The sequence below is a fragment of the Astatotilapia calliptera genome, chromosome 22 (assembly GCF_964374335.1).
Source record: "Astatotilapia calliptera chromosome 22, fAstCal68.1, whole genome shotgun sequence".
Lineage (NCBI taxonomy): Eukaryota > Metazoa > Chordata > Actinopteri > Cichliformes > Cichlidae > Astatotilapia > Astatotilapia calliptera.
Genome location: NC_137442.1, coordinates 32,880,163 through 32,904,769, shown reverse-complemented (window position 1 = coordinate 32,904,769; position 24,607 = coordinate 32,880,163). Strand labels below are relative to the sequence as shown.

At 43.0% G+C, this 24,607-nt stretch overlaps 1 protein-coding gene across 14 annotated transcripts in view; it reads right to left on the bottom strand.

Moving 5' to 3' along the window:
- LOC113014908 (triple functional domain protein) overlaps positions 1-24,607 on the bottom strand; it is an 80,413-nt gene that overhangs the window by 46,669 nt on the left and 9,137 nt on the right. For all 14 annotated transcript variants that reach the window (XM_080296426.1, XM_080296416.1, XM_080296419.1 and 11 more), the window contains exon 2: positions 13,085-13,135. In XM_080296426.1, coding sequence (XP_080152552.1) covers positions 13,085-13,135 — 51 coding nt within the window. The remainder of the gene's footprint in view (positions 1-13,084; positions 13,136-24,607) is intronic.

Sequence of the window (24,607 nt, the reverse complement as noted above, 5' to 3'; positions counted from 1 at the left end):
AGAATAAACTGGAGAGAAACCCTACAGTGATAATGTGGGCTGTAAACTGTCGCCATGGAAATGTCAAGCTGAACCTCATGGGTGTGACGGTGTCAAACAAGAGACACCTTGCCGGAAGAGAGTGAACAGCTGGACGGGGATAGTCAATAAGAGCAAACCTTTTCAAGCAACTCCTGTAAACACAGAAATCCCTGAAGTGATTAAACCCACGGCCTTAAAACACACACACAAACACACACAGGCAGAATAAGCCCCAATTTTGTCCTTCAGACAGAGCAGAGGTCTAGTTTATATGACTGATGGCCCAGACGAGTTATATTTCCCATGTGAATCTTTTTCTCTTATTCTCTCCTTGACATTCTGTGTCCCACTGACGTTTGCCTCCTTTTTATTGTCAACCTGGGTGTCAGAGTCATGCCTGCTTTATTTTACCGAGTTAAACCTTCAGTGTGTGTAATGGTGTACATCTATCCCCTTATGGGCGATTCCAGAAATATAACTCCACAGCATGGCAGCAGGTAGGTGTTTGGCAGTAATATGCACTGTAAACACAGTGTATGGATTAGCACAAAGATAATACAGTGCTGTGCAAAAATCTTGAGCCACTCTCCACTCTTACATTTTGCTAGGAAAGTGGGAAATAGGTACACAGAGTTATTGTAACATGACTGATGGTGCTCCTTTGTGTGTTATCCTGTCCAGGTAAGCTTCTACTGCCCTGGCAGTGTGTTTGGGATCATTATCAGGGTAAAGAATGAAGCTGCTGCCAATCAGATGCAACCAGATATTATCGCAAGGTGGATTAAAATCTGATGGTACTTTTCTGCATCCATACTTCCATCAATTTTGACAAGATTTCCAACACCACTGGCTGAAAACCACTGTTCAGCCAAGTTCTTTTCCAATTCTGTATACCTTTCTCCCTGTTTCCCTTCCTTAAGAACAGCTTCTTGAATAGCTTCCTAATCCAGAATTGTATTCAACATACTCCTCCTCGCATACAAGGTCTTGAACAATCTTATCTTAATGACCTTATAATACCGCATCACCCCATTACACTACTTCACTCTCGGACTGCGGGCTTACTCTGTGTTCCTAGAGTATTTAAAAGAAGAAAGCTGGAGGCAGAGCCTTCAGCCTCTTCTGTGGAACTGGCTTCCAGCTTGGGTTTGGGAGACAGACACTATCTCTACTTTTAAAATCAGGCTTAAAACTTTCCTTTTTGCTAAAGTATATAGTTAGGGTTAGATCAGGTGACCTTGAATCCTCCCTTAGTTATGCTGCAATAGGTATAGGCTGCTGGGCCTATACCTATTGCACTGAGTATTTCTTTTTCAGTCACATTTCTCACTCACTCTGTGTTAACTGACCACTGCATTGAATCTTTACTTCTTATCAATCACTGGCTCTCTTCCACAGCGTGTCTTTTATCCTGTCTAACCAGCCGCCCCTCTCTGAGCCTGGTTGTGCTGGAGGTTTCTTCCTTTTAAAAGGGAGTTTTTCTTTCCCACTGTTGCCAAAGTGCTTGCTCATAGGGGTCATATGATTGTTGGGTTTTGCTCTGCATGTATTATTAAAGGCTCTACCTTACAATATAAAGCACCTTGAGGCGACTGTTGTTGTGATTTGATGCTGTATAAATAAAACTGAACTGAATTGACAGCCACCCTTCCACTGTGATCATTTCTGATGAGGTTTCAGTGAATAAAAGATGGGTCAACTGAAGGGCCACATGGTTTTCCCTGGATATTCCCACTTCTGTTACCCTCCATTTTTCCAGGCCCTGCAGGACACACTCCACACCATGCCGAGATTTGCCAAGTTTTAGGAACTCTTTGGGAATCACCACATTGGTGCAAAAATGTGATTTCATTATTTATCATAGATTCAGTTAAAAACAAAAAACAAAACCGGCTGCTAATAAAAAACTGCCTAAAGATACGAACTCCAGATATCGACAGACTAAAGTGAGAAAGCAGCCGATGTCCAAGAAAACCTTAAAGCCTTGTTCAAACCCACTTTAAATAAAGCAAAACAAAGACTGGCTTCTTGGAAGGAAAATATAAAGAAATAATGGATTTTTTCACGTACACTACCTCCATGACAGAAAATGTAACAAGCGGTTACTGTATTTAGCTCATTATTGTGCAGTAAGTGTGTAGACACACACCATTGGTATTATTTCCATAGTTCTGGCAATTTTAAGTCAGTTACATTAATCATTTTCCAAGATTTATAAGCTCCAAATCCAGCTCAGCTTCGTGATGACAGAGCTAACGTAAATAATAACACTACCCGCTGCAGAGGAAATTGAACGCAGTACTACAAATTAAACTCAAGAGCCCTACGCTGCGTCCTCTCAAGCACCTTCAATACGTGCTCTTCATCTGAGGTACAATCCTGCAGTATATGTGACACGCTGTCTAACATGTGCAATTAAAGCTGTTAGGAGATCAGCAGAGAGAGAGAGAAAACAATGTACGGTAATTCATCTGACTCCATTTTAGTCTTATGGTGTAGTGGTAAACTGGTAAGACACACACAGACGCACATTTACACACAATTTGTTACCGCATATTACATAACAAGTACTGTAAAGGGGAGGAGTACCTCTCATCCCTTTAATATTATTATCATACAATTGGCAGGTCTCTCTTGAAAATGAGATTTTTAATCTCAATGAGATTTTTACCTGGATAAATAAAGGACTAATAAGATTAAATAATAAACAAACGCTCAGAAACACACCCCTCTCGGGCACTGAAGTGTTTTTGAAATTGCATTCCAGTCTCTGGTCTCTGCATGGCGTCGTATTTACGACTGTATGCTAATGAGATGCTAATTCATTCCTGCCACCGGAGGAGATGGATGAGAATCAGGACTTGTCTCTATTTTTACTATTCTTCTCTCCTCTCATTTGTCTCCTTCCCTCCCTCAGGGTGCCACAAAAAACAAATTAGCATGATCAACTACATTTCCCACTGCGCTCCTGTAGAGAATGAGCTTGTAGCTCTTTATAGATGAAGCATGAGAGGAGGGGAGTGCAGACAGAGAGCGCTTGCTCTGGCTCTATTTCTGGGAGCTGCACATGGTCCAGATCCGCTCTCTGAGGAGACGGAGAGCGCTGGGGGAGTCAAACTGGGTTGAATCTCAGGATTATTTATTGATCGCTGCGTTTCAAATTCGACTTCATCAAACTTAAAAAGACGTAAGCTTGGGTTGTCCGAGCAACACTTAAAGCCAAAAAAGGGATGGTTCCAAAATGTCAAAGAGGCATTCATCTGTCACGTTTGAGAAGCTGCAGCCAGTGAGACATTCACAGTTATTCTGTGGCAGACTGGAGACCTGTGCAGGCTACACCCTGCCTCACCCTACGACAGCTGGGAAAGGCTCACCCCCACCTCTCTCCATATGATCCTGCTGCATCGGCAGCTTTACCTTTAAGTCTCTTTATGAAAAATTAGGACACAAGGTATTAGGAATCGCTAAATGTGCTATCAATATGGGTAAAAGTTAGCCTATTTTTCTCATCTGTCACAGACGGTATGTTCCAACAACACACCGTCATAACAAACAGTGATGTTTTCCACCCTTAACTCTCTATAATGTGAGTGAGAGTGACTCACTCCAACATGGTCCTCTCAGGCACAAAGCTTTGGCCTACCGACCTGCTGATCACAGCTTCCGTTTACAACGAGCAGCCAATCAGAAGAAAGACGTCTTAAAGTCATGGGGAAGGGAGCTAAGGCAGCTTGTTTCAGGCAGAGGAACTGAGAAGCTGCAGAGGGCCCAAGTAAAAGATAAACAGGGATTGTTTTGTTTGTTAACTCATGTAAAGCTAGTGTAGTGGAGTTAGAACTGAAAAAAGTCACTTAAAAAATGTTTATACTTCTTCTAGGTGTTTTTAATGTTACATTGAGTGATTAACACATTAGCAAGAAATGAAACACCTATTCAAGGTATATTTATTGTAAACACCGATAACAATTGTGAGCATTTACTTGTTTTGACTTACATGACAAGGTTTGGTTGGATTTTAGAAAACTGGGATAAAAAATTTTCATTTTCTAGACAAAGAGGTGTGAAACATGTGACCTGGGAGCCAGAATTGGCCCAGTAGTGACTTCAGAAAAACTGAGCTGTGCTATTTAAAAAAAACAAAAAAACCAAATTTTTTTCTTATACAAGGATAACTCAGGAATTAAAAGTGTCTAAATGTCTTTACATTGACAGAAGGCAGAGTTTCACCAGTTCGATCTATCCTATGAGCTATATGTGCCGTACGTCCCCTTTGATTGAAGATGAGTTTGACATCACTGATCTAGACCAGCTATGAAAATGATCATACTTTCTATGAATTACAACCTTACGCGACACATACAACTGCTTTGGAACAGATTGTCTAATGCTGTGGTCATCATGTGACAATACGGCCATTAAATTACAAGAAAGCTGCTTTTGTAGCAGCTGCCTACACGCTGCTCCCTGAACATTACCTCGCAGCTTAGCTCGAGCGCGATGTTTATCGGCGCCACTTATTTACAGCAGCGATGCCAAGCTAAATGCTCAAGAAGCGCGCTTATCGAGGTGAACTGCAGCATATGCGCACAAACAGATAAGTCAGCATGTTTTCACCACAGAGTGATTCATCTTCTGAAGCAAAGACAATCTTTGATGTTGCTTGCAAACCTGCTGTCTGATTGGCCGGCTGCCACTGAGCAGGAGGATAATCAAAGGTCAATGAAAAACCTAATGTTGACAAGAGACGAGCAGAAAACCGCTGCGTGTTTGGAAGAGTGTGAGCGTGTAAAAAGAGCGCACAGTGAGGCCTTGTAGTTGTTTGAATTTGCTACTGTACGGCGACTTTTATCAGATTAAGGTTTCACGCAGACTGACCAACACACACACACACACACACACACACACACACACACACACACACACACACACACACACACACACACACACACACACACACCATCCTTCTTATTTCCAGAGTTTATCTGAGCAGTATTTTGGGTGGATTTCTTCTTTAATCATCAAAAGTAAAAGGTAAGTTTAAAGACACAGCCACCCCATCCTCCATCACCTCCCAGCACTCTGCAGTGCTCTGGGAACAGAGAAAGTGGCACAGCAGCTAAATATAGAGTGGCCAGGTCACACCCACACCCGCACAGAAGCAGACTGGAGAACAAGGGTTTCTGGGTAAATGATGAACAAAACCAACTAGGAGGAACCAGGAAAATTAGTAAGCTAATGAAACACATCATTGTGTCATAACTAGGCTGAGGAAAGAGAGAAGCGGTGTATGACAGCGAAGGAGGAATAAAGTAGACGTCAGGGAACGATGGAGGGACGACTAAGTTCAGTTTCCATTGGGTTGATTGAGGAATGACGAGGAAGAGCACAAAGGAAAGGATGGTGCTGACTGCATGGTAGATTCTACGTCCCCCTCTCCTGTGCATCACCAGACAGGCAACACTGTACCTGTCAGTGGGACGAGGGAGGAACCAGTATAAGCATACTGCCACTTGTGATTGGCTGTCCAGCAAGCCATGCTTGAAAATTCTTCCCTAAATTGTAAAACCTCCATAAATTGCTGTGGATTTGGCTTCGGCTGCTGCTGGAGAAATGCAGCCCGCTCGCAGCATCATCTAATCATAGAGTGACTGGCCGATGTGCCGACGGGATCCCAGTCCGCTGCGGGCAGAGCTGCCGCAGCTGAAGCTAATCCTGAGATTCCTGAGGGGAGATATTCCAACCCTGCAGACAACCAAAACCACCCATTTTTGGTGATGTCTACACATCCATATGGAAAGCTGGAGCAAACATTTCCAAGGAGAAATTGGGTTACCGGTGCAGACACTTGGGCTCTGTGGATAAACAGTGAGAACCTCGTGTGGCATTAGGTGAGCTGCTAATCTGTCTGTCTTTTGGAGAGACAGGTAAATGGAGGTAATCCTCAACGTGCAGGAGGGGCAGCAATTATAATATGCCTGCACTGCATTTATGAACGAGGAGAAGCCGCTTAGCACAGGAAGTGAGTCGTGAGGTTGTAGGCAAAACGCTTCAGCTCCGCCCACGTACAAAGTGATCTTCTCATAGTTCACTGCTTTGCAGCTACTGTAGCTAACCCTCTAAGGTACTTAGCAGATTGCCATATGTCAATCGAGTGCTTTTCCTTCACTCGTATAGGTACTTGCTTCAATCGGCTCAAATCACCCATGTTGTTGCTCTGCAGCCGCTCAGTATTAACCTATGCTAGTAGAGGCTGGGACTGTATATGTAAACGTTGACTGTATCGACTTGGATTTACGGCACCTCCTCCCAAGAGCCAACAGCACTTAACTCGATGGTGATGGTATGCCAAGACAGATTGCTGACTGGTTGAAAGTGGGACTTGCACACCAAAAAGACCGATCATAGCTGTGTTCACTTGACAAAAAAGAAGCAGAAAAACGAAAAGGAACAAAGTATGACCCGATGATGGAGCGTTGTTATGTTTATCTCTTTACTACAAAGAAGTTCTTTATATATCAGGATTTCTGTCTTCTCTGTTGGGCTAAAGTGAAGAACCAAAAACAGCACAAAGTACTGCATTAAACATTAGTTATTATTAATCTAATCTCACCTCGCTTTCACTGTGCATCTTTTCCTTCGTCTCCGTCCCCTCACTGGTCACAGCAGATGGCTGCCTCTCCCTGAGCCTGCTTCTGCTGGAGGTTTCTTACTGTTAGAAGGGGTTTTCCTTCCCACTGTCTTCACTCTTTAGCTAACAATCTAAAGCACTTTGAGGTAACTTTTGCAATTTGGTGCTTAATGGCACGTTATTGCTACATCTTTAATGCATTAAACAGATGTGATTTAATTCTAGTGACCTACAAAACTTTAAAGTATTAGTATAGTAACTACATTTCAGCACTACATGCAATGTTCAGTAAGTGCAGAGAAATTCATGCAAATTGGTTTTTAGTTCACCAAGTCTAAGAATTCTTAAAACTTAAAGAGGACAGTGTATTAAATACAACCATGACTCTGTATAAGGACGTATTAACGTCACAGAGTTTATGTTACAACCAATGATTTAACTGAGTCACGTTGGAATGCTGAATTCGAGGAAGTGCTTGCTACGAGAGTCATCAAACAGCCTAACAAGAAAATTTACGATCCATTCACAGCGCAATGAAGTACACAGCCAGTGTTCATTTGAACTTTTCCAATTCAATGACAAACTGTGAAAAACAAATTACATTCCTCTTTTCTTTATGATCAATAAGCCATTAGCTACCAATGAGGAGGTCATTACCTTGCTGATGATGTCTACATTCAGGAATTCAGGGAAACTGGCGTCCAATGCCAATCACTAAATGAAGAATTATCTGAGAAGTCGAGACAGAGGAAAACCGTATCCCATAAGACGAAAAAAAAAGCACACCTGGGTGAATTTTTCCAAGGCAACAAAAAGTCCCAACATTTCCCGTGTCGCCTGTGCTGTATGAAGTGGGCGAGACAAAGTTATCACTGATATGACTACACCCATGGGGGTGATGCCAGGAATGTCCATCATCCTTTGCTGAAACTCCCGGATCACGGCCAGTTCTTCTTCGTTGCAGGCCACGACTGGAACTGGGCTGTGCTTGTGTTACAATATGTACATACTTGGCACACACCTCAGAGGCCTGAGATTTGTAGTGGCCTCTGAGTGGGCATTACTCAGTTTGCTAAACACCACAACAACAACAACAACAACAAGTCTTCCCCAGAGGCACTGTAACAAATACCTCAGGGGTCGGTGTGTGTGTGTGTTTCTGAGTTCAATATGAAGACAGAATGCGACAGCTGTGTGCACACCAACAGATGGGACGGGTGGTACAGTCAGCTGAGAGGAGGAGGAAACACTCGCAGCATCTTCCTGTGAGATTAAAGAGCAGTTATATCTCATGAGGGCTATCCAGCAGCTGACTGGGAGCCATCGCTCCTAAACCAGCTGTTACGGGTCAACAGAAACCAGATTCGCGCGCAAGAGTGTGAATCAGTGCATAGCTGTGGACTTCCCACATTCACAGCGTGCCATAAATTCCCTGCTGAGGGATGTGTGGGACTGGCAGGAATTCCTCTGGGATAAAGGAGTGGACAGCAGTGTCTCCATGACAAAAAAAAGATACCAGACAGAGCAATTTTATTTGATTGCATGCCCATTTTACTCATAAATACTACACGCTCAATGGATTTAATTTCATTTCTACACTTTAAATTGATTTAACCGAAGCGTGCATTAAGCTATTTTATGTTTCCTGTGGTCTAAATGTTAATTTGAAGGCATTTCCTTTCCTATGAAGAAAAAGCAGTACTAGAAAAATCTAAATGAAATACATTTAAGACTATAATCTTCCAGACAGATTCATCTCAGATAAATCCTAAACTGCTAAGCCTTACCTCCTTAGTAAATATTAAGCTTCTCAAGCTCCCCCCCCCCTCAATTTGCATATGAAGTTTACAGTGCCCCTAGCATTGTTCCACAGAGTGCTGCTTTTCTGTGTTAAACACATTAAGAATATTGTTTTAAGAACAAACAGAAAGGGAGACACAATGGGGAACAACAGCAGCTCTCCTCCCCCTTTGCAACTCTATTACAGCTAACCTGGCTGTATCGCACTTAATAACAAACATGACACACAAGTGTTCGCAGGTGTGACTGCAGTTCCAGCTCTACTGAATCGACTGTATTTGTCTTTTTGTCAGCAGTTGGTTAAACTCCTCTGTTACTTTTAATGTTCTTCTGCAATGTTTCTATAATGCAATGATGCCATTTTGCTTAGTTTTAGGCAGGCACATCAGCAGATACACTTCTACATATCACATAAGATGCCTCCGCCACACTTAGAGACTGGTTGGTGAACTTCTGGTTGCTAGGAGGAAAACTGCCACAAAGAGGGTGCTGTACCAAAAACCTCCTTGTGATTGCCTTAGTTGCAAGCAGTCTGCAAATGCTCACTAACCACTAAAGGGGTGCAACCCCATTTGGAAATGGAGAAGGTCCATCTTCAAAGTAAAAGCTGATTTTTTTCCTAAAATCAACCCATTTAAAACAAATAAAAAATGAAAAAAAAAATGTGCAGCTTCTGCTTTGAAGAATGACAAAGACAGTTTCACAACCACTTGGTGATTGGTCAGTGAGTTTTGCACAAAAGTCTTCTCTACAAACTAAATGTGACAATCTGCTAGCAACCTAAGCATTCCCAGTGAGGTTTCCTCTTCGAGACTGCCAGCAACCTCCAGCAATCACCCAAAACCAGTCAGTTAATGCTAATTTTTCCCTACCAACTGGTGGTTGCCATGCAGTCGCCTACAGGTCTCTGCGTCTGCGTGACCAGGGCCTAATGGACTACTTGAGCTGCTACTTTTGCACAACCTGCAAGCAGCTTAATAGCCCACCTGTGCCCTAGCTCTGCCTTTAGTGCCGTTTATGATTTTATCACAGTTATATCTGTTGCCACAGACTCCTGTTCTGTGAGATCTCAGAACAGAGCCACAACGCCAGATCAGTGCAGACGAAAACAACAATCTTCTTTTGTCTATATGTGGTTTGAATTCTTGACAAATGGCTCATGTCCCATCTATCAGTCCTACTGAAGCAGCTCTGATTAGCTGCTGCACAGCTTACCTTTGACTGGCTGCTGTGCCAATATAACAATGACCTCACTGTGGCCACAGCTCACACTGACTATACATACACACAAAGTTAGAAACCAGTTTAAGTAAGAACGTGTTCATCTGCTCAATTAGTCATGTTTAGGTGCCATCTAAGTAAATTCTGCATCAAATGCACTCTTTCAATCCAATACAGGGACAGTGTCACTACTTTCCCTTTACCACCCTTACACTGATAAGGTATCTGTGTAGCACTTTCATTGCAGTGAAAATCATTTGCCGTTGATGAAAACGAGCAGCGATCTAAAACACCGAATTGACAGCATTCAAGACTGAACAGCACAGCCTGGGTGTTTGTTTCCAGTCCGTTCAGATTCTCCGTGTCCTTCCCAATTTTCCCCTTTGTGTCCCCAAATCGGAGTTTTGGCTTGGGAGACCGAGACAGAGCGCACACCATCTTTCCCTTACCCCCGCCTCTTCCTGTTCTCCCCATCCATCCAGACCTCTAATAGCAGGGTAGGCTAACCGAGCGAGAAACAGGCCAGGGTTACCCCAGCGACCCAAACACAGCAGGGGAGAAGGGAAAAGGGAGAGTAGAGGAAGCAGGAATAAAAGAAAGACAGCGAGAGAGACGGAGAGAAAGAAAAGGCAGCTTGTTATTGGTGCCAAGCGTTCAGTCGGCCGGGTCTTTTAATGCCACCTGATCCTATTCTGACGAACCGTGACGAGACAGAGAGAAAAAGACCGTTACAACAACAAGTTGTTTTGTTTTTTTGTTTGTTTGTTTTTTAACCCTCCACCCCAAAAAACCCTTCTACTGCTGTAATAGTGAGAATAAAAACTCATTTTCCTTCCACACGTTGCTCCTGTCACTTACTGAGATTACACAGTAAGTGACAGAGGAGTGGCTCTTCTACAGACGACTGCTGCAGATCAGACACTCCTGCAGCATTTTTGTGCTTCAGCTCTTCCAGTCTGCTCGAACACGCCATCTTGAGGCGATGCTTTCAGATTGCAGATTGCAGCTGATTGCTGAAGATTTATGCCAAATCATTTCAACAAGCACTGAGGCAGATTACACCGGGTACTTCTGGACAGACACAGACGAAAAGGGTTGAGAGAGAGCGTGAGACGGTGATAGAAAGCACATCTGTCAGGGTTCGAAAGCTTTAACATCATTACATAAGAGCACTCGCCTCACCCTCCCATCCCTTGCAACCCACTTTCCAGTCACCCAGTCAGACCAGTGGATGAGGAGGCCCAACAGATGGACAGACATAATCCCCCCCACCCACCACCTAGTCTAAACCACGAAGTGATAACTGTTAAGCAGCAGGATGCTTAAGAAAAGCACCATGCAGAAAGGCTAAACAGTCACACTAAAGCCAAGTGTTTTTCAGATATAACCGCGTTTGTGTTGCTTTCATCGCCTTTTTCCTACGGGCACTGAAGCTTTCTCTATAAAGACCCTGAGGCTTTGGAGCAACCTGCCAACTCACTGTCCTCCTTTGTGTGTAGAATTTGAGGGCTGTTTTTGTTTCTCTTTACAAAGCCAATACTGCTGATAGTCTTAGAGTTTCTAATTAAGAGGTTTGCACAAATGGCTCTATTCTAATTTCCTATGAAATAGTAAAATTTCTCACTGAAGAACAGAGCAGAAATAACTTTATATGTCAAATTGGTCATTAAATGTGTCGTTTCAGCAGCACATATTAACCCTCACATGAGGAACATAGCCTACTTTTTAAGTGTCAGCTGCACCATGAGGATAATAAAAGGGAAGATTTAGTACAACTGATTGGAGAAAGGACACAAGGAAAAGGTCATTTAGGGTGAGTGATTCTGAATGAATGGCAGTTTGTGTGAATAAATCATGGAGCAGGCAGCGTAAGTGTCCATCTCAACTCATTGCTAATAGCCTGTTATAGCTATGGGGAGAGGTGCCAGACATGGGTAGCTGTCCACATCCTGTATGTTTTGGGAATAGATGGGAGAGGTGGAGACGAGGATGACAGGAAAAGTGAGGACATGTGAGATTTAGGATGACAATGACCTGTATTGATACTGGGAGGGGCAGAGCATTGAACCGCCCTTCATCAGTGCTATTAGACAAGAACCTTACAATGTCCAACACCAGCAGACAAGAGAATGGACAGGAACAGGGGCGAAATTTAACAGAGCATCCAAAAAGTATTCACCCCATAATGACAAAGTGAATAAACTCTGCTTGAACTTCTTGCAAATTTATCAAAAATGAAAAACAAAAATATAACAAGTACATGTATTCACAGCCTTTTCCATGACACATACAAATCGAGCTCAGCTACCTCCTGTTTCCAGTGATCATCTGTCAGATGTTTCTGACACTTGATTGGGGCCCACCTGTGGTAAATTCAGTCGACTGGCTATGATTTGGAAAGGCACACACCTGTCTTTATCATTGAGGATAGTAATGAGCACAGTGGCCTCCATCATCTGAAAACAGAAGAACTGTGGAACCGCCAGAAGTCTTCCTACAGCTGGCTGGCCAGTCTGGGCAATCGAAGTAAAAAGGCCTTGGTCAGGCAGGTGACCAATAACCTGATGCTTACTCTGGCAGAGCTCCAGCATTACTGTGGAGAGAAGAAAACCTCCCAGCAGGACAACCACTTCTGCAGCTCTCCAACAATCAGGGGTGTATAGTAGAGTGGCCAAGCTGAAGCCATTCCTCAATAAAAGGCTCATGACATGACCTGGAGTTTGCTAAAAGACACCTGAAGGACTCTCAGAGGATGAGAAACAATTTTCTGGTCTGATAAAACCCAGCTTGAGCACTGTGGTCTGAATGCAAAGTATCACATCTGGAGGAAACCAGACACCGCTCACCAGCTGGCCAATACCATCCCTAAACTGAAGCATGGTGGTGGCAGCATCAAGCTGGGGGATGTTTTTCAGCAGTGGGACACTAGTTACGGTCAAGGGAAGGTGAATCCAGCAATGTTCAGGTCCACCCTTGATGATGACCTGGTCCAAAACGCGCTGGTCCTCAGACTGAGGCAAAGGTTCATCAACAGGACAACAACCCTAAGCAAAGAGCCATGATACCAAAGCAGAGGCTTCAGAACTACTCTGTCAATGTCCCCGAGTGACCCAGCCAGACTTGAATCTGACTGAACATCTCTGGAGAACATCTCTTTACCCACTTAATGTATGCTAAAACCCTTAGCAGGATAATACTTTTTAAATTTAAAAAAGGTCTACATTACATCTGTAAAAGGGCTTTAGTCTGCTCGTGTGCATGTAAAAATACACCAAACACACCATATTTCTTTTGAAATATACCGACCTCCCCGACCCTCCACCCTCAGTAAAATACACTCCCCTCTTGCACCACCAGCACACACATGGATATAAACGGGCCTTGCAAGAAAAAAAAAACAATCTTATGTTTTACCTGCTATCTGGCTCGATACATCTCCTTTTGGCTCTTTAGGGAGGGATCCATCTGTAGAAACACAGATAAAAAAAGAGCAACTGTTTTTATCCCCAATTAAAATGCATGACACAGAAATAAAAATACACATCGCAGCCAAAACGAATTTGGCAAATGAATTCACTCAAAACGAAGTGGAAAGAAGTCCTGTAAGCATGACTACATGAAAACATATTAAAAGAACATTGTATCTTTAACAGCATTAATGATAAACATCATATAAATGTTTTTTTCAATATCAGAGTTACTATCAATACTAGTGTATCATAAACACTTCCAGTTAAAATGCTCCTACATTTGCTATTAAATAGAATAAATGGTAAGTACGGCTGAAGGAAAGTTTGTGTTTTAACAGTTTCTGGTAAAGTAGTGGAATAATAACAACTACGCTCTATGCTACAAAGTGATTAAAGTTGATCTGAGCAGGATCAGAATGTTAGCGATCAATTCCATGAAAAACCATCCCATATTTGTTGAGGCTTTAAAACTCCAAAGCACAACAAACACAAACTTGTCAGGTTAACATGCCATCAATGTGGCTAAAAAACAGAAGACTAATCAACTGCCAGAAAAAATCTCAATAATTAAGAACACTGTTTATTACCAGCAAAGCCTTGGATAAAGAAGATAAACAAGAACTGGCTGTCTTGAAAGGGCTTCCGCATTACTTAGGATGGAAAAATCCCCAACATTAATAAGAGAAGTGATATTGCCTTAGTCACAGGAAACACCTTACTATGGGAGGAAGAGACTACCTTCATCATGCTCTCCTCCCTTAACTAGTAAAACATTATAGCAAGGCACCAGGAACGTGATGATTCCCACGACCCCTAAACAGCATGTTCTGCTTACACCGGACCCGAGCATGCCGGAGTCATCTTCTCATCAGCCTATAACTCATGACCAAAGCCCGGTGGTTTCTCTGCAAATTCAACAATCAGTCCATTGATGCAGCCTATAGCCTGTGAGTGAGTGAGGCCGCTGCTGTGACGGAGGGGAAGATACCGTCAGCGTCATGTGCTGTCAACATGTAAACAGGGTGGACGCTCGACTGGCTGACTCACTGACACATGCTCGATCTATTCTGACTCAGGATTGCTGCTTCCTGTTTAATGGTACAGATCGCTGCGCTGAGGCAGAGAGATGCTGACTGTGGTACTGAGTACATGATCTATACCAAGTATCTACAATATGCACTGAGGTACGTGCAGTTTGATTTCCACTGTTAAGGTAGGTGCTCATATGAAACATGGCCAACATTTCAAATAATAGGGTCGGTGTATAAATGAGCAGAAGAATGATTTTCCCCCTTTATGATATCACAGAGAGCAGATATCCCTAATATGGCCATCCCAGGCATAGATCTCCAGCTGTGAGCACACAATCTCTACCTACTGACCCTCTCTTTGCAAGAGACAACCAATCAAAAGAAAGTATCTTTAAAGGAAGGGCAAGGGAGCTAAAACAGCTAGCTTCAAACAAGTTAGACTGAGTGCATAAAGGCCTTTTCACATAGGAAGCAGTACCTACTACACTCTGAAACCTGTCTATCCTATTACTGAGCAAAGCGCAGCATAAGCTCATTGGTGAGGAGTACTCACGCATGACGTGCTGTGACCGACGCCTACAGTTGATTCTGTGCGTATCTCAGTTTAAAGAACTTCATGAGAAATTTACGTGCAAAGCAGTGTTGTGGAAACATGCTTCGAGCTGTCGATCCTGCAGAGTCTAGCAGAGTCCATCACTAAAAATATGGAGCTGGAAATCAGCATTAGGGCGTTTTCACACCTGCCTGTTTAGTCCTTTTAAAGCAAACTGCAGTTCATTTTCTCACTTGGTGCAGTTAGTCTGAGTACTGTGTGACATTGCAAGTTTGGGTGAAAATACTTCTGTACTGGGATGTGTTGAGGAGCTGTAGATGTTCAAATGTCAGTGTGAGTCGGCAACTAGATGTGAAATGAATGTAAACTCTCAGTATTTTCCAGTTGTCCAGAACGCAGCACCTTGTTCCTGTATTTACATTTGTTGCTCCCAGACACATCTGGCCAATAAGCGGACAGGACATTCTCACGTGGTCTGTAATGACACGTTGTGGTTTGCTCAGCGTTCACTTAGATTTTTCTCTGTGTAAAAAGAAACCAAATCACAGGGAAAAGCTACACGTTTACAAACTCAAAGGATTCGGAGCAGAGTAAACAAACAGGTGTGAAAACACCCTCAGTGTAGAAGCTCATTTGAGACATAACTAGAGGCTACCTGGATCCCTCTGAGGAAAGCATGCAAATCATTTGTGTTGCGACACACTTTTGTTTACCAGGAAACCCTTTCGGCCCGGATGGCACTAAGGCATCCCTGTAAATTTCTACACTGGCATTACAGTTCCTCTCTTACAGCTGAAAAAAGATTTCTCTGAAGTAATAGTTTAAGCCGCATTAAATAAATTCCTTAAATCACACCCAGAAGAGTCCGCTTTTAATTAAAGCAGCAGCAAAACCTGCTCTTCACTGAACTTGCAAACTTATGAGACATCTATCCAACATATACCACGTTCATAATCAGGTGGTTTAAGGTAAGAAAATGAAATCCAAACCAGGAAGTCCAACAGCAGAATAATGCTCTGGACAAAGATTTATAGCACTCTTTGACAGGATTGCAATTATTTTTCATTAAACAATGATCCATCAGGAATCTGCACCTGCAGGTGTGTGACCGAACAGTAAAAAGCAAAAGCTGCACTAGTTTCAAACTTTTAGCCAAGATTGAAACTAGTGACTCTGCTTTGTTTTGCAAAAGTCTTCTTTAAGGAGGTCCAGCCTGGCTCCATTCATGCAAAAATCAAACATCTTCTGCTGTGAGCTTAGGTAGTAGGTAAGCAACATTTTGCTGGTGGCAGTTCTCAGTAATGAACATTTAGCAGCAGAGTACACATAAAACTACACAAGACCTAACTTGCAGGCAACAGCAGCCTCACGCACAAAACACTGCATGGGAAAGTAGAGCCGAGCTGTCGAGAGAAGGCCAAAGATATCAAGGAAATGTTCTCTAAAGCCGTGTACCTGGAAAAACAAAATCTTCACAAAGACTGAAAGAGGTGAAGGGAGAAGGCAAGAGAAAGACCAAACACCTACATACTTCACATATTTGCCATGCCAAAGATGTCCGCTTAAGCCACAGTGTGCAACAATGTAATACCAGACTTACAGTAGTGGCAGCCCACAGCTTATCCCAATCTAAACAACAACACTTGTAGCTGAGCCAGTAGTCAAACATGCATGAAGGGGGGGTAAAAACACAACACGTGTGCACGAAAACAGGCTTTTCCTCTGCGATGTGGCCGTTACAGCAGTGGGTTAATCCAACCGCACACAAACAGACATGCATACACTCTGAGCCAACTTTGTTAAGACCATAGTAGGATAAGCCCACTGCTGAACCGTCAGCCAAGCTCTTTGGATGAACTTAAACAGAGCTCGCACACATACACACCAAACGGCTTTTGAGGAAATGACACGGCGAAAACTCCAACGGCCCGATTCCCATTGAACAAATCCAAACTTTCCTCTCCCAAAAACTGAGATAGAGTGAACTCACCGAGCCCTGCTGAACACTGGCTGCACTGTATCCTTATGGAGCCCCTTAAAAAACAGACAGCTCTCTCTTGTCCCAACACACACCGTTTCTGACTCTTAGCCCGCATTAACACGGGACCACCCTTTCTGTGGGCCCCTGCCTTCAGCTTCTCGGCAGGCACACTCATCGTTTGACTCACACACAAATAGGAAAGAGTCCCTTTCATTTAAAAATACCGACTGTCTGGCTCACACTGACTGAACTGAGGTGAGTGTCTTAAAAACAATGAGCAATACCCAGCTGTCAAGGCTGCGTTGGAGAGTTTAGAGGCAGATATAGCTGCAGGGTGGAGAAAATGTTTAAATGTCAGAGGCCACAGAGAGAGCACTTAACAACATATTACCTAAGGGATCATCTGTGTGAGAGGGGTTTTTGTTGCTTGCCATGAATCATTACACAATACACAGATATTTGGGAAACAGAAAGTACCACTACTGACTGAATTAAGGGGTGGGAACTTGATGCAGTATAGTATAACGGTCTTTTGCGTGGTGATTTTGCATCCATAGAGGAATACCAAATACTACAAGAGGGCTCAAGTCTCATGATAGAAGGCCACCTTTCTGAAAACAGTCGCAGCCTGACTTGGACGGACTGCAGTCGCTCTCAGAGAAATTGTCAAAGCTTTGAAAATAATTCCTGTCTAATTTACAAATGCAGACAAATTATCAACATGTTGCCATCACTCTGAATGAGTGTGTCAATAAGCACAACACAAGGGGACTCAACTCCAGCACAGAACGAAGGATCAAACAGATGTGATTTTTTTGTTACAGTTAATATCTGTTTTATCAGAATCAGACTGCATATAATTGCCAACTTGACCCCATTCAGCCACAGACTGATATCAGACTGACTCAGGTATTGACCAACTTTAACTTTAAGGACATCATTTGCAGTTGGGGGAAAGAATAAAAAGGGGTATCTGTTCCCACTTTAAGCATCTTTATAGGTCCTGTGACGTACCCATCCCACTGACAGCATTTATCCTGGTGTTACTTCCACTGCAGCTGCACTGCCTAAACGCTAACTGATAGTTACAGTGGGGCAAAAAAGTATTTAGTCAGCCACCGATTGTGCAAGTTCCCCCACCTAAAATGATGACAGAGGTCAGTAATTTGCACCAGAGGTACACTTCAACTGTGAGAGACAGAATGTGAAAAAAAAATCCATGAATCCACATGGTAGGATTTGTAAAGAATTTATTCGTAAATCAGGGTGGAAAATAAGTATTTGGTCAATAACAAAAATACAACTCAATACTTTGTAACATAACCTTTGTTGGCAATAACAGAGGTCAAACGTTTACTATAGGTCTTTACCAGGTTTGCACACACAGTAGCTGCTATTTTGGCCCATTCCTCCATGCAGATCTTCAAGAGAGCAGTGATGTTTTGGGGCTGTCGCCGAGCAACACGGACTTTCAACTCCCGCCACAGATTTTCTATGGGGTTGAGGTCTGGAGACTGGCTAGGCCACTCCAGGACTTTCAAATGCTTCTTACAGAGCCACTCCTTTGTTGCCCGGGCGGTGTGTTTTGGATCATTGCCATGTTGGAAGACCCAGCCTCGTTTCATCTTCAAAGTTCTCACTGATGGAAGGAGGTTTTGGCTCAAAATCTCACGATACATGGCCCCATTCATTCTGTCCTTAACACGGATCAGTCGTCCTGTCCCCTTGGCAGAAAAACAGCCCCATAGCATGATGTTTCCACCCCCATGCTTCACAGTAGGTATGGTGTTCTTGGGATGCAACTCAGTATTCTTCTTCCTCCAAACACGACGAGTTGAGTTTATACCAAAAAGTTCTACTTTGGTTTCATCTGACCACATGACATTCTCCCAATCCTCTGCTGTATCATCCATGTGCTCTCTGGCAAACTTCAGACGGGCCTGGACATGCACTGGCTTCAGCAGCGGAACACGTCTGGCACTGCGGGATTTGATTCCCTGCCGTTGTAGTGTGTTACTGATGGTGACCTTTGTTACTTTGGTCCCAGCTCTCTGCAGGTCATTCACCAGGTCCCCCCGTGTGGTTCTGGGATCTTTGCTCACCGTTCTCATGATCATTTTGACCCCACGGGATGAGATCTTGCGTGGAGCCCCAGATCGAGGGAGATTATCAGTGGTCTTGTATGTCTTCCATTTTCTGATGATTGCTCCCACAGTTGATTTTTTTCACACCAAGCTGCTTGCCTATTGTAGATTCACTCTTCCCAGTCTGGTGCAGGTCTACAATACTTTTCCTGGTGTCCTTCGAAAGCTCTTTGGTCTTGGCCATGGCGGAGTTTGGAGTCTGACTGTTTGAGGCTGTGGACAGGTGTCTTTTATACAGATGATGAGTTCAAACAGGTGCCATTCATACAGGTAACGAGTGGGGGACAGAAAAGCTTCTTACAGAAGACGTTACAGGTCTGTGAGAGCCAGAGATTTTCCTTGTTTGAGGTGATCAAATACTTATTTTCCACCCTAATTTACGAATAAATTCTTTACAAATCCTACCATGTGGATTCATGGATTTTTTTTTCACATTCTGTCTCTCACTGTTGAAGTGTACCTCTGGTGCAAATTACTGACCTCTGTCATCATTTTAAGTGGGTTAACTTGCACAATCGGTGGCTGACTAAATACTTTTTTGCCCCACTGTAGATTCATTGCTGAAGTATAAGTGTTAAATCCTTCCAACAGATTAGGACTCCACTACTGGCAAAAGCAGTGTTGGTAGTGCTGAGCACTTTAAAGGAGGAAGAGGCAAGCTTAACAATATTGCTGTGTTTTAGAAGACTTTGACTGTTAAAAGAAAATATAAAAGAACAGAGCAATAATCCTCTAGTTGCACAGATAGAGTAATTGTTCTGTGCACGGCGGTGCAGGAAGCAGTCAAATACCCCCTGCAGATTCAGGTTAGAGCTGCAGTTTGTAGCCAACTTCTCCAAAGAGGAACGAGGACTACCATCACCAGCTGTGCGGTCTCTAACTGGGAGATGAGAGACTTAACCAAATAATCTAAAGTCCACGACAACAGTGACTGGACTTTCAAAATAAAAGGGAGCAAAACATGCACCAGTGTACTAACTGCGGATGACAATACATAAAGAGCTTTTTTGCCAAAGCCAACTGTTTTGCCAAGTTGCCAAATGCTTACACCGAACTTTGGCATTCCACCCAAGTAAAGTCTAAGCGTGGGAAACACTGCCTGTCCTGACAACTACAGTCAAGTAATTTTGTGTTGCTCATGGCTCCTGATATTTTTAGCAGTAGCCCTTAGATCTCAGGATAACACCTTCATACCAGCTTTATGAAGCTGAGATGAAAAACATCACATGTACGCTTGCTAATTTGTCAAAAGCAACGAATAACTGTTAATAACTTTATTTTACACCAAAATATGGAGATTAGAATCAGTAAAAAATATGTATGTCATATGTCTGAGATAATGAAATATATTTGCCAGCACAGCCGGTGTGCTTGCAGGATTGAGTAGTGATCAGGACAGAAACGCCACAATTTCTTCTTTCAGAATGATTAATTCTCTATAAGAAACATAAATATACATGACTTTCATCACTCCGACTGATCTGAGGTTCAAGGAATGTGACATTCCCACGTCCTCGTTTGTTCTTGGCATACGAACCTCACTATATACACGTGCTTACTTGCACACTACTGAGAGAAAGCAGTAAAATATACATGACCAACAGTCCGGAGAGCTTGGCGTTCACGCACACGCAAACACTCAGGTAAAACAGAGCTCTTATCTAACCCCAAACATCATTCACCATAACTCAAACATCAACCACACTCCAACGCTGCTCACCAGGAAACACGCCAGAGAAAGCTGACTCAATCTTTACTCAAAACCTCAACTGTGGCAGAAAAGAGGAAAATAAATGTTGGGAATGTACTTTATATTCATTTATCAATTACAGACGTGTTTCTAGCCACACTGGTATCTGCCCTCAGCATGGATAGATCCATGCTGAATGCCAAAACAATGAAAAAAGCCTCGCTCTGCCCCCCAAGATCAGAGCTAAAGGCCACCGCTTTAAACTATTCTTCATTTCGGCTGGTACCTCTGGGACCATCTCAAGGAGCTCAGCAGTCAACAGCCTTTTGCTTTAAGACCTAAAAAGCTACAAATTGTGATGTTTGCAGTGAATTGGTTTCTTTTCTTTCTTTCTTTTTATTACTCGATGCTAGGAGAAAAAAAGGAGGTGAAAAGTAGTCAAAGGAAGTGAGCGAGATGGGGAGGGCAACAGTGAGATAGCAGTTTTGAATGCACTGGAGACCCAAAGAAAAAGGAGTACAATGGTCTTTCAGGACCTGTCCTAGTTCGCTTCACTCTCAGTCTTTCTGCTCTCAGAAAAAGCCCACAGATCCCGGCAAATATTTCAAACCGATCCAAATCAATTGTGAGGTAATTCAGTCTTTTTAGTGACCCCTTTCATTAACACAGTTTGCCACTCAAAGGTGCGCTTCTCTCGTTGTTTTTCCAACGTCTGCCTCTCTCGCTCTCTTTGAATTTCCCAGCTCTCTCTTCTTTCTCTTTCACCTGCACTGAGCAGACTCTCTTATCTCGCTCAAGCACAACCCAATAATCACTCCCTCGCTCCAAAAGCTGGCTGTTTATGCTCCTCTTAGGAGGTTGCATAAAGACAGCAGCTATCAGCAAACAAGATTTCACAGCAACTCGCAACCTGCGCCCGCCCCCCCCGACTCCTCTCCCCTCAAAACGTACCTCCTGTCTCCTTCTTCTCCATCCTCTCTCCATTTTTCTCTTTGCCCCCTCGACTCGCTCGCCTCTCTTGTTCCAGTTTGGGTTTTTTTTTTAAGGAAGACGGCGGCGGGGCGGCAAATCTTTCCCGAGCTTGCGCCAATTAGATATCGCGCCGGAGAAATTACAGAACGAGAGCGCGGTAGATGAGAGGGAAAAAGTGGGACAAGCTCCTTTTTATAAACACGCAGCGAGCGGCGAGAGGTTTGCATATGTGTGTGCGTGTGTGGAGGTGCGTGCGTGTGCTGTTCACTTGCTCCTGAGGGGGATTTTTAAAAAAGCCCAAATTATTTCCATTTGCACATCTGACAAACACTTTACCACACTAATGGCCTATATTTGGCATTATTATATTTAATTTTAAGCAACTTTAATTCAACAGGGGGAAAACAGTGCTTGTAAAGGCCAACTGCTGCTCGACACCCCTCCTCACTCCCGCCCGCCTTGTAAAAGTTTTAAAGACGAAAATACCTCGTTTTGCAGGTTGTGATTAACACGTATTCTCGTGGACAGCCACGCTGCTTCACGAGCAGCCCTTTAGCTCTGCCTCATGTTCACACCACACAGCAAAATCTGTTTGTAATGCAACCGAATGCAGAGCGTGATCCGCCCTTGAACTGCAGATTGCAGAAGCTCACTGTGGTTATTAGCTCTTATCAGCTGGCCTTTGCTCTTATCTGGGCGGTGACTTACACGCCTGTGCGAGCAGTAAAGGCTCAGTGAGAGTGCAGGCGTTTGCCGACCTGGTTTACATAGACCTGTTTGTACAAAAAATTAAAAAAACATAACACGTGGTCAGACAGGATGACATGGATAGCTGCTGTTGCCATGGTGACAGACTGAAAACTCAGTCTGGACATTAAAAAAAAAGGGAAGATAAAAAATGTCCCTATAGCACTAAAAGACTTTTCCCCCCTTTTTGTGCAAGTGTTAAACGTTCATACCCGGATACAGCGATGCATAAAACCTCAATGCTGCTTTAAATATGAAAACAAAGTATCCCTGGCACACTCAGTGTAGTTATAACTGTAGCTGCTCTGTGCAGAAAGTTTTCACTCATGAACAGATTAATTCGCATAAAATAATCTGTGTAAAGCATACCATTTAGGATTCTCTGTTTTATAAAGACACTGTGACAATTCTGGATACTCATATGAAAAAAACAAAAACCCCAAAACAGTTCCAAATAATGAAGTCAGCATCTGTGTAATTAATCCCTGTGAGCCAAAATCTCAGGCTTTAAACTCCTCTAAATGCTCCTTTTAAGACTCTTTTTGTTTTTGTTTTTTTGTTTGGCTGTAAATAAAGAAGTTGTACAACCACACGATTTTTAATCAAAGAACTTCTAAACACTCGTGAAGACGGACTCACTGAACTTCTTGTTTCACAGAGTTTACTCAAAAGACAGCCCAGAATGACAGGGCTATGCAGCTGCAGGAAACACTTTTAAACAAATATCTGTATGTTTTTAATAGATGGGGCAGAGATAATGGATGTATTTTAATTTTTAGACTTTTTACAGCTTTGACTGTAAATTATTAACAACATCACAGCACTACAAGCCGCTTTATGGCATCTGCTCTTTTGATTTTATGCACAAAGCCAGTACCCGGAGATGATCTCCACTAGTAGCCACCTGATAGCGGGCACCTCTGAGCAAAACAAGCAGCTGCTTGTTTTACACATATAAAAAAATGGTGTGATGCAACAGTGTTTCTAGAGTATAGTTAGAAAACGGTGCCATCAGTATGGAGTATATCCTGCTGTAAATCCATAACCAGCTGACCAATCAGCATTCATTCATCCAGAAACGGAGACAACATTTTTCTTAGAAGTAAAAGTTGTGCAACTTTTACTTTTAAGGCAACCGTCTCTGTTCTTGGTTTTTATCAAACTGTTCTCAGTTTCACTACCACTTGGGGAGCAGGTGGCGAGAGTTTGCAGATAAATAGATCTGTACCAACAACTGCAACAATCCGCTACTGACCAAAGCAATTGCAAGGAGGCTTTCAGTCAAGAGTTGTGCACCTCTTTGCAACCAATTTTACCAGTGAGAACAAGCAACCTCCAGTCCAGGATAAACCAGGCCCCAGTATAAAATAAATAGAGGTTATTTTGAACTGTCAATCATGCAAAGCTACTCTAACACTCCAAGAGGAAAAAAAGCTGAAAATTAGCTTGGTAGGATCCCTTTAAAGTTTTGCCAATTTTTATGTATATATGTGCAAAACTGTATTCATTTTCTTAAGCAGATGATGATAACTACTCTCATACCACTGAAACCCACAAACAAGCACCTGGAAGCAAAGGGATACAGCTAGCTTGGCACTGCTAACATTTACAAATCACCACATTATGTTTGTTTAACTCTACACACCCCCTCTGTGCGTGTGTAACTGTGGGTGGTGACTCACACAGATTTGCTCCACCCCTATGTGCACCAAACCCACACACACAGACTCACACCAAATCCACCCTTTGCTCCACCTCTATGTGCGCCACATACGCGCACGCGCACACACACACACACACACACACACACACACAGTGTAATCCCAGAGAATAAAACGCCAGATTGGATTAGGTCAGCGTGTGTAATCCAATGAACTCTCACCTCTAAAATGCCTAATGCTGTTAGAGCTCACATCATCACACTGTCACACTGCTCGGCTGCCTAACACATCACATAGAAATACATCTGTACAGTTTAATCGTTCAGCATAAAGCACTGCACACATCTGGAACATAACTTCACTGCACATATACAGAAACACCCCCCCCCCCCCTACTTAAAGATTTCCAGAACTAGTCCTCCCTGATTGGTAAGCTCCTGCAGAACATTTTGCATTGGCATGTATGGCACATCTGAAGACGTACAAAACTAGTTTATCTGCATTTGACTGTTGAGGAAGTGAGCGTTGTTCCCTCTGAAAAGAAATCTAAGGCTTTTTGTTCGAGTTTAGGTATTATATTACTGCGTACAACTAAAAGTTCACACTGACATCATTTCTCCTTTAGGCTACAAACAAATCAAGTGACGCTGTTTGTTCTACTTCGTGGCTCTTGATGGCTTCACTCACT